This window comes from Bison bison, unplaced genomic scaffold (assembly GCF_000754665.1).
Source record: "Bison bison bison isolate TAMUID 2011002044 unplaced genomic scaffold, Bison_UMD1.0 scf7180017864530, whole genome shotgun sequence".
NCBI classification, from domain to species: Eukaryota; Metazoa; Chordata; class Mammalia; order Artiodactyla; family Bovidae; genus Bison; species Bison bison.
The window spans coordinates 9,235,590-9,247,145 of NW_011495080.1; the positions used below are offsets into that span (position 1 = coordinate 9,235,590).

The 11,556-nt window shown below is 42.9% G+C and overlaps 1 protein-coding gene across 1 annotated transcript in view; it reads right to left on the reverse strand.

Annotated features, from left to right (window-relative positions):
- The window catches only part of SND1 (staphylococcal nuclease and tudor domain containing 1), a 421,950-nt gene that overhangs the window by 262,470 nt on the left and 147,924 nt on the right, over positions 1 to 11,556 (reverse strand). The window contains exon 12 of the mRNA XM_010831720.1: positions 5,389 to 5,478. Within this exon, the coding sequence (XP_010830022.1) occupies positions 5,389 to 5,478 (90 nt within the window). The remainder of the gene's footprint in view (positions 1 to 5,388; positions 5,479 to 11,556) is intronic.

The following is an 11,556-nucleotide window of genomic DNA, read 5'->3' on the forward strand; positions in this document are numbered from 1 at the left end:
ACTGAGTTTCCAGAAACCCTACAGTCATTTCTGTTAATTACCTACACCAGACAAGAGAGCTGATGAGTTCAGCCAAGAGGTCAATGGCATCTCCAATGACCCTTGGTCTCCTGTGGTGCACTGACACGCTCTCGTCCCGTACAAGTGGGAGAAGTCTTACTCGGAAAAGGTATGGTCAGAAAATACGAGCCAATTCAAAACATCTCGATTTGGTGAATATCTTCAGCCATTTATTCAAAAAATTTACAGCCACACTGATGGTAACAGCTGGCACTGAGAAGGCAAGGACAAGCAACCTCACATAAACCTGTCAATTTAAATCACAATGCATTCTCAACCCTAGGGCCTGTTTTGATCATTAATGTAGAGGACTTTTCCATGGCGTGAGTGAATCACATTAATATGAAGTGAAAAATGTGGAGATGACAAAGGAAATGTTTATAAAAACCAAACTAAACTGCATCAGAGGTAATTAAGAAGAAGAATCCCCAGACTGCCAGCTTTGTACTTAACACAGGGGATTAACTTAGCACACAGCAGAAGTATTTTTGCGACGCAGCCTGTGAGAAGAATAAATGAATTCTCAAGGAAGCCCCACGCCCTTGAAGAGCACCCACCAGCTGAATTGAGTGCCACGTCGGCTGAGGGTGGCAAGCCTCAGGGTCCCGTGCTCACACAGGGACTGGAGCACTGAGTGTGTTCCTCAACCTGCGGGGGGCCCTGCCGAAGATTAAAAAAGAAAAAAGTAACCTGCCCTTTCCCTTCTCCCAGAAGCCTCACCTCTGCCAGAAGATGGAAGAGAAAGTAAAATCGAGCTCCACACTGGCTTAACACTGTTTGCTATGACCTCACATTGTCTGTGGAACTGAAGAAGATCATGTAATCTGACACGGGCTTCTCGGAGGAGCAATCTGAGGAAACATCATTTCACAGGGACATCTCAAAGACTCATGAGATAATGTCTAGAGGGCTGAAGGCATTCAGAGGGTTGATCCCTGGTGCTCTGACCACCTGCGGCTATCTGTGGACAAGGATGCTGTGGCGGCAGAGAATCAACTTCTCACAGCAGGTAGGGTGTTATACACAAGGACGGTCATGCCCCCAAAGCACCCTGACCCTGGCCATCTACACACCAGTCAGTACACACAAGAGGAAAGCAGGCCTTTCCGGACGCCCTTTATCATCAGAATCATCATTAAGAGCATGGACATCTGGGGTAAGTTTCGGTTTCTATGTCTATAAAACAGGAATGACACATATATCTTTCAGGGCAGAGGTGAAGATATTAAAAAGTAAAAACAAAATTCAGTGTCTACCAGGAACAACCAACTCAATAAATGACAGCTCTAAATTTTTAAGCTAAAATGAGCATTATATGAAGTGCTATAAAACAATACATACAATATGTATGTAGCATACATACATATTGGAATGGCATGAAAATCATGCACAGTTAGCCACTGAAGAACAAATGAGCCGTATCTTCTATAGTCGACTTAGACATTCAGAATATTTTATCCCAGAGAAGCAAGGGTATTAACAGTGGTTGGGTTGCCAGCCTGGCTCATAAAAGTACATTAACTCAGAATAGAGATAATATCATTTACATACTATACCAACCATTCTAAAAAGTGAGAACAGATTTTTCATGAGGTTCAGTCTTGAACCTGCTGGAATTGTTAAATCTGGCACACACAGAAATCATTCCCACCCACACCCCCAAAAAAGCATGACCCTCAAGTAAAATAGGCTTCCAAAAAAAGAACAATCTAAAGTAATAATTCCCTAATTTATAGCCAATAACTTTTCAAATGTCTGCATTTATCAAGAAAATTACCTAATTTTGAGTGCCTAAAAAGAGTCTGCATAGTTTACAGAACAAATTTTAATGACATAAAAAGCACACAAAGTCAGCTACTGGTTTACAAATGTGCCTCATTCCCCAATTTACTTATTCAATGAAAACAGTGGTGAAATCTTTAGGGAATACATGAACTGGTGGAGGGTAGGGGTGGGGGTAGAACTTCTAGAGACAGGACAGCCTGGACTGAGCAACTTTCTACTGCCAGGGCTGCGGCTTCATCACTTTTTGGAATTTCATTTCATCCACCACTTCTGACCCTTCAATGGTCTAAACAAGTTACAACTTTGAACGCAATGGTTCCCATGGTGACAAAAATTCCACAATCAAGGGATAGAAGTTATAGTGATTCACATGTCATTTGTAAATGTTGTATTAAACAGATTAAAAAATATTTAGAGATTCTATGAAATAGCTGTGGAAAATTCCAAATGAAGATTCCCAGCTACCATCACCTTATTCCACTGAGAGTAAAATGACTTAGACATACAAACTCCTGCTTTCCTAGGGCTGACAATCTCTAAATATTAAGGGAAAAAAATACACAGAGAAAGAAACTGTTCTTGCGATCAGATGAGGACTGTAGCTCTGATTCTCTTAGAAGGGCATCACAATCTCATCATCTTACACAAAGTAAGGATGCCATTCTGGAAAACTACAGGACATGCTGAAGTTACCAAGGATCCCATGTGTCCACTACACTGGGACCATGAAGAACCCCAGAAGAAATCAGTGAGACAGTTCTCTCCTCCATGCATATTCCCTGAGTCAAATCTGAGTGAATGCACAGATGGCAGATGGTAAACGGGGGGATGGGGAGGGCATTCGACCAGGCAGTATGGCAATTCAGACAGCTTCCGAAACTCTTCCAGGATATACACATCTTCTAACTCTTCCTCAAACCACACAAAACACAAACACGCACACAAATATATACTCTAACACAAGCGCATACTCATTTTGTGGAAGTGGGTATCAGGTAACACCCAAATCTGGGCAAGGGCAAATTAGTTGCCCATGGATTACATCTCTCGACCTCACCTGAAAAAGTCAGGCTATGCTAGATTCTACATGAAAGCAGTATCACTAAACAAAACAAAATCTTAATAGGCATCTGGAAAAACATGAATGACTAGTTTTATGGCAGATTCTCATCCATCAGAGAGGAAAGGCAAATAATATTCCCAGCTCCCAAAAGATAAAACCAAGACTCAGAGAGGTGCCTGGTTACTTTAATTAAGGCATTTAGCCAGAATTAAATCTGGGGAGTGAACCAAAGTGCATTTCCATAACTGAAATGGAGGCCACTGAATCTAACAAAGCACTGCACCACTTTACCTTCAATCTTATTTCTCTACATTCTAGAAATCCCTCCAAACTGTCTTATTATAGACTCTCTGGGATGGTCAAATAATAGTCTGGGCAGAGAAGATGATTTTTACCTCCATTATCTTGCTTAAGCTGTGACAGGCAGCCCTAATCAGCTTCCGTGCACATGGGCACACACAGGCCCGCATGCACCCTCTCGGTGCCTCTTAATCACTACATGCTGCTGCAGAGGTCTGAAGGGAATTGGCAGAAATGTGTGATGATGTGCGGGTCACCCCCTTGAGGCAGCCACTGCCCTGTCTGCTCCCAGACTCCAGAGCACATGGGTGTTTGCTGTTGCAACTGATGCGCCCAGAAGACAGGCAAGTGGTTTCAGGTGGTGAGTCAGAAAAGCAGTTTGCATCAGGAATGTTCTAGCCCAGCAGAGCTGAGCTGCGTCCTTCTCCCTATGTGGGGATACAGTATTCATCATTTATACAGTGTCACCGTGGGGGACAAAACTTGGGCTCAGCACAAACAGAATCCAATCAACTCTGATGCAGAGGCACCAGTAAATGAGGTTTCTCCCACCAAGAAGGAGACTAATTGCTTAAGAATTGCCACCAAATCTGACACTGGAGGTTAGTCCTTTTATCCTGAGACGGAGGACTTTACAAAGGCCCAGCAGGCACACAGTGTTTGAGAGCAGGGCCCTGGACTAACCTAAAACCATTTAGCAGCTGCTACCCTGAGCTGTGATCTATGCTCCCAGAGATGAAGCAGAATCCAGGAGGGCAATATTCAAACCAAGCAGGTGGAGGCCATAACACAGGCCACACAACTGGCTGCCCACGAAGTGAATATGCACTGCCACCCCTTTCAATGTGATTCTTGGACGGATTTCAATAGATATGCATATGTATCGGGGCTGGCGGGGTGGGGAATAGGATTCCTTGCTTGTCTCTATGCCATTGTTTATGAGCCAGTAAATGAGTGATATGGTGTCAACTTGGTGAAACAGAGATGTTAGACATTCGATCAGATAACAGGAGATCTAGAAATTGAAAGAGGCTTAAAGCCATCATTTGCACTACACTTCATGAATGAATACAACATTCTGTCAAGTTTTATACAATGACAAATGAGCCTATTTTCTGAAGGAACCTGAGGAGATTTAATACTCATGTTAGGGAACCCAGTTTGCTGTCTCTGCCTCAAAATTAGCAATTTCATCTTATGCCCAGCTTCAAAATCTCTTGTTATAATTTATCATTCTAGTGACTATGGTTTATAATCAAATGGCTTATATTTATATTTATTTTTACACTACTTTGACAAACCTCTCACAACTCCCATCATTTAAAAACCTGCATGGAGGTAAAGAATGCTAATATGGCTTCGACATGCTGAGGCCAGACTTAGAACCATGGCCTTTCCTAACCCACAACAAAAGTTGGCCAAAAACATAACATTTCCTGGAAGAATTCCCACCAAAACAAAGTAAGGAGAAGACAAATCACAGTCCTTCTCCACAAATTTCTCTCAATTACCAAAGGAAATACTCCAATTCATTTCCTCTCTTTACCCAGGACACAAAGAAATGCCCGGCACAGGCAGGGTGGGGAGGTCAAGGAAAGTCAGGGGAAGATCAGAGGTTAATGATCAGCTTGACAGAACAGCAAGTTCTGCAGCTTCTAGAACATTCTGCTCTGACAACCCAAGGAAATGCCCTCTGAGGGCCTCCAGGCTCCACCAGAAAGTCTCCCCAAGAACCACCAGGAAACCATGCTCTCTTCCCCACCAAGGCAGGCTCCCTCTTCTCCACAGAAACACGGAAAGCAGTAAAGAGCAGCCACCTTCTTTCCCTAGCAAATCCCAGAGCCCCAACTTTTAATGGAGGTGGCTGGAGAGAAGCAGAGAGCCAAGTGAATGGAGCTCAGGGCAACATGCAATTACTGAAACTGGAATTGAGCCTGGACCCTGGAAAGAACTCGCCGTGAGCGCCTTGGCAATCACACTATGGTCAGGGCCCCAATTTTAGAATTCTCCCGAGGGATGTCACTTCCTGAGACAGAGGCACTCCTCTCTTTGTATCAAAGCAAAATCGCTTGACTTGGGGGAGGCAAGTCATCTATCTGCCGGTCTTTGGGATTCCGTCACAAGGGCCCAGCTTAAAACAACACACAACTATTTGCAAATAGGTTTCTGTCATCGCTTACCTTCTTCCCAATGAGCTTCTTCCGCAGAAATTCCCGGGCTTCAAACATGTAGGGAATGTCATAGAGGGGACGGAGTTTCTTGTTCTTATCCTTAAAGCAAAATAAAATATCACATCAGGAATGGGAAATCAAAGCAAAAACTCAGACAGGAACACAGCCAAGAGCACAAGATACAGACAATGCACCTGAAGGAGGCTCTACCTTCCAGTATGACAAATATTGAGTAACTGCTGGATATATAGTGAGTGATTAAGTATTTGGTTGCTTTACAGGGAACAAAATTATCTTTTACAAATGACAGGCTCAAAAATAAGCAATGAATTGTTTATGCAACAGGAAACAACCTAAATGTTCCTCAACAGGAAACAGCTATCTAAACTGCAACATAAAAGCAGCTCACTGAGTTATCAGGGCCCTTCTAACATTTACAGATATACTATAAATCTCATTCTATTACTCTATAAGCCTTTATTAAGCACGTACCAACTATTAGCCCCAGACAAAGCACTATGTAAATGTATGTTATAATCCTGGACTTAAAATCCTTGTAACCTAACAATAATAATAACAGAAATCCTGTAACTATGAAGTAACATGAAGCAGTTTTGAATAAGTGCTGAATTATGTGATACAGACGAGGGACTAAGTGCTATTAGAATTCAGGGAAGTGGAAAGAAAGAAGTAATCGGGAGATGTTTCATTGACAAGGTGGGACTTAACATGAGTTTGCAGGATAGGAATGAACTAGGAAGAAAACTAGAGATGGGGAAAAAGGCAAGACAAGCAAAAGTAGAGAGGCAGGCTGCTGCTGCTGCTAAGTCGCTGCAGTCGTGTCTGACTCTGTGCGACCCCAGAGACGGCAGCCCACCAGGCTCCCCCGTCCCTGGGATTCTCCAGGCAAGAACACTGGAGTGGGTTGCCATTTCCTTCTCCAATGCATGAAAGTGGAAAGTGAAAGGGAAGTCGCTCAGTCGTGTCCAACTTCTAGCGACCCCATGGACTGCAGCCCACCAGGCTCCTCCATCCATGGGATTTTCCAGTCAAGAGTACTGGAGTAGGGTGCCACTGCCTTCTCCGAGAGAGGCAGGAACAAACCGTATTTCAACAAATAATGCAATCAATCCCTTCGTTATTTCTTGGAGCTCAGACTGCCCCCAAAAGAGGTGTTTTGAGCAAAACAATTGAGATGAAGAGAGAGGGTCCAGATAAAGGCGACATACCTGGGAACTGAGACGTGAGAACTAGTTTAAGAAATGAATTAACAGCACCTGACGGGGGAATGGACAGAGGGGATAAAGGAGAAGGAATCTGAGAAGTTTGGGGGTGGGGTAGGACAGGGTATGCAGGACTAGAGCATGTGAATAAGAAACTGGGAGATGCTGGCTAGATTGGTTGGTATGATTAATGCTTCCCCCCGCTAGCCCCTTGAGTTCCATGAGAACAGAGATCATGTCCATTTCTATTGTCCTCTGTGACCCCAGACCCAAGTATATAGTACCTCTCTTATAGTATATATTCAAATACTTGGATGTACTAACAAAAGAAACATGCAGAATGATATACGAGAACAAGTATGCCATCTGCATGAACAGATATTTGGAGAAAAAAAAATCAGAGAAAATTAAGCAATAACCTCCAACCCAGATGCATGTCACTGCTTCCCATTCTGTGTGATTAGTCCATCTGGGCTCAAGTTTGTTTTGCCATCTCTTATACACCTGACACAAGACCTCTATGTACTTCATTCTGTACTTCAAGTATTCAAATTACGTTCTCTTAGGCAGCCAACTACACTCAAATTAAGAACACTTATCATTTTCATCCTGAGGTCAAAGGCATCAAAATAGAGGTTTTCCCCTAGACCCAAAGAAAGACTTGGCCTCTAGAACACATCATTTAAACATTTCAGTTCACTGATATCACCAAGAATATGCACAATTCTTTGAGTTCAAGCTTCATATGTACCAACTGTCTTCTCATTTCTCTGGCTTAAAAAATAAAGGCAGCAGGATCACTGCAGTGCCCCTCAAAGAAGTGAAGACTCCTTCAGAATTGAAGGTGGGTGTTCTCCACTTTTGCGAGTTGAGGTGTGAGAATCTACACACTCTGAATAGGAACAACTTGGATTTCTAAACTCTGATCAAGTCATATGGTGGCATGACTGCTGCCTAATAAGTATAGCCCTAAACATGAACTTCTTTAAAGAAATAATCCAACACTGAGTTTTCCTTAGAGTGGGTCACTATTGAGAAGCCCTAAAGTAGAGTTTATGACAGCACTATTCATAGTGTAAGAAAGATTGCTAGACAGAAGATACTAGGTGTCAGTAATGAACAGAATTTTAAATAAAGACAAAAATCAATGATTATCAGAATTGGCCATCAGGAGCAAAACAGTCCCAATGTATTCATATTATTCCCCTAGCAATACAGGGCAATCTATTTGGGGAGGAGGTATGTGATTACCAAGTGAACATTTGCTTTTTTTTTAATGACATAAACAAAATAACCAAAATTTCCCTTCCACAGCCTTAGGATATGCCATAGAACCTGACATCAGAAGCTTACCCTACTTATTCTGAAACACCACCAAGGTAAAGGCAAGGTTCTCTGACTGGAACTCCAAAACGAGGAATGGTAAGAAACAGTTTCAATAAGCATTTCAAATAAGGGCCATGGGATGACACACACCTCAATGTGTGAACACGGCAGCCTGAACAAGAAAGGGGCTTGACAGAACTGGGCTGAGCCTAGACACTCTCAGAAGAAGAAAACAGTACATCAAACATCCCAATAAAAAGCAGGGCAACTTGAGTCTGATTCTATGTCTCTGATGAACCTAGGAAAGAACTAATAGCACAAGCAGAAAACAAGATATCACAAGTGAAAACAGAATGATCTTGTTACTCTAACCCTTCAGATCTAGTAGCTATTGACATCTGTAAACATCTTACAAGAGAGATATTAGAAGTCCCTAAGAAACTACAAAATAAAAGCAATTCCTCCAAATTACCAGGTACACAAAAGCCTTTGAAATCTCTAAGAGGCAACTGAGGTATGGAATGTATTCAGAGAAAACAAGACTTTAGCCGAATCTTACCTGCTAAAATGGACTATCTAGTTTAGATTCTAATCTACATGGAAATGCTTTTTCTAAAAAAGAAATAAATAAATAAAAACAGAAAAGAATGCTTGATTTTTCTGGTGGGCGGATAATACACAAACCAGTATGTGCTGTAATCACTGTTCATCCTGAGAAGTGACTATGTAGGCCTGGCAATGACTCCCATTATAGGTAACTTCAATCATTTTACCTCTTCTTGGCTGGGGAAGGAAGCCCAATATCAGCATCTCAGCATCCAAAGACATGCCCGGCATCCTCCCCCACCCTCAGGATCTTACCTTCCTAAAATGAGGTCTCTGGTCAACACTCATCTAGAGGGAACAGAAGGGATCACTAACACGACTAAGTGACTAACACACACTAATGAAGGTCTTTATTCTCAACCCCATCTCAGGCCTAAATTTTATCCAGCCCATCTTGCAGCCAAAAAGCTGTAGCCAAAAATTTTGCTGGACCCAAGGATCCTGGGGGAACTCGTAAAACAAGGCTGAATAAACACAAACCATGAACAGATTGATAAATGTGACTCCAGTAAAATTTTAGAGTTCTTTACTAAAAGGCATCATGAACAAACCGATGGGCCAAAGCACAGACTCAGTAGCTGATAAGCGAAACGGATAAAGAAAAAGGCAGAACCAGGTGAGAGAGAACTGGAATACTGAGCCACAGGCATTAACTTCTCAGTGAGGCTTACCCTCATCACATTACATTTTAACAGACTCAAAAGAGGTATGGGATGCAGTCATCTGGAGAAAGGCAGAGAGGATAGCCAGTGCAAAGGCCTTGAGTTACGAGATGTCTGGTGGGTTGAAGGAACAGCAGAGGCATCACTGTGGCTACAGCACAGAGCAAGAGGGAAGAACAACAGACAAAGACACGTCTGACTTAACATCTAAAGGAATTACTTTAGCTACTGTGCTCAGAACAGACACTAAAGCAAAGAAAGGAGAAAACAAAGGAAGACTGATTAGGAGATTATGGCATTAATCTCGGTGGGAAATGATGGTAGATTACATCAAGAAGGAGCAGTAAGAGAGTAAGAAGTGGTTGAAGTGAAGTGAAGTTGCTCAGTCGTGTCTAACTCTTTGTGACCCCATGAGCTGTAGCCTACCAAGTTCCTCTGTCCATGGGATTTTCCAGGCATTAGTACTGGAGTGGATTGCCATTTCCTTCTCCAGAGGATCTTCCCAACCCAGGGATTGAACCTGGGTCTCCCGCAATGTAGACAGACACTTCACTGTCTGAACTGGTGGTTCTAATCTGGGAATATTCTGAAAGTGGGTAGATGGAATGTGAGAAGAGAAAAAAAGGAGAAGTCAAGCATGAGCAAAGGTAAAGGAGTAACTGGTGGGGTGGTGGGTTTATCACATGAGATGAGGAGACCACAGGTAGAGAGAGGGGGGTAAGAACAGGAGTTCGATTACGGGCACGCTAAACTCTCAAGTTGAGGTGTTGCATGGGTAGTGTGGGTTTGGATAAAAGCTCTGAGCTGGTAATGTACATTTGGGAGTGGTTAGCATATAGGTGCAGGGAAGGCAATGGCACCCCACTCCAGTACTCTTGCCTGGAAAATCCCATGGATGGAGGAGCCTGGTAGGCTGTAGTCCATGGGGTCGCTAAGAGTCGGACACGACTGAGCGACTTCCCTTTCACTTTCCACTTTCATGCATTGGAGAAGGAAATGGTAACCCACTCCAGTGTTCTTGCCTGGAGAATCCCAGGGACTGGGGAGCCTTGTGGGCTTCTGTCTATGGGGTCGCACGGAGTCGGACAGGACTGAAGCGATTTAGCAGCAGCAGCAGCAGCAGCATATAGGTGGTATTTAAAGCAAAGAGACTGAGAAGCACAGAGGACTGGGGCATTTTAACATTAAAAGATAAGGAGTAAGTGAAGGAATGAAAAACAGGAGACTGGGAAGGAGCAATCAGCGATCTCAGCAGGACAAAGGACCAATGTTTCGTCCAAGTCAAAGAAAAAAAGTGAACTGAGGAGGGAAAGACCGGCTGTATCAACGTACGAGGCAAGTGACTAAGATCCACTTGGATTAAGCTGAGTGTGGGTCATCCGTAACCTGGCAAGATTAATAATGGTGAAGCAGTAGGGAAGCCTGACGGGAACTGGGAATGGGAAGAGAAAAAGGGACAAAGTGAGTACATGTGATACTTCAGAAAGTTCTGCTACAAAACACAAAGACATTATGTGGTAGCTGGCAGAGGAAGCAGGGTGAAGAGAGAGGTTTCGGTTTCTGGTTTTAGAGGGAAGAAATCATAGGCACAATTCCCATGGAAAGCCAGTAAGTGATAATGCAGAATGAAGAGCATAGAACTGTTAACGCAATGTCTTTACATAGGGAAGGAGGGGGTGGCTTTTCACAGGAGCTCCAATAATTCACCCCAAAGTGTGTGGATGCAGATACTGTTAGGTGGGTACGCGTGGTAGTGAGAGTAGTCGGAATCATCAAGAGAAACAATCCAACAGAAAAATTGGCCAAGAGGTATGAATAGGCATTTCACAAAGAATGGCAGCGAGATCATAAGGCAGTTCTATTTCCAGTTTTTTGAGGAATCTCCACACTGTTCTCCATAGTGGCTGTACTAGTTTGCATTCCCACCAACAGTGTAAGAGGGTTCCCTTTTCTCCACACCCTCTCCAGCATTTATTGCTTGTAGACTTTTGGATCGCAGCCATTCTGACTGGCGTGAAATGGTACCTCATAGTGGTTTTGATTTGCATTTCTCTGATAATGAGTGATGTTGAGCATCTTTTCATGTGTTTGTTAGCCATCTGTATGTCTTCTTTGGAGAAGTGTCTATTTAGTTCTTTGGCCCATTTTTTGATTGGGTCATTTACTTTTCTGGAGTTGAGATGTAGGAGTTGCTTGTATATTTTTGAGATTAGTTGTTTGTCACTTGCTTCATTTGCTATTATTTTCTCCCATTCTGAAGGCTGCCTTTTCACCTTGCTAATAGTTTCCTTTGTTGTGCAGAAGCTTTTAAGTTTAATTAGGTCCCATTTGTTTATTTTTGCTTTTATTTCCAATATTCT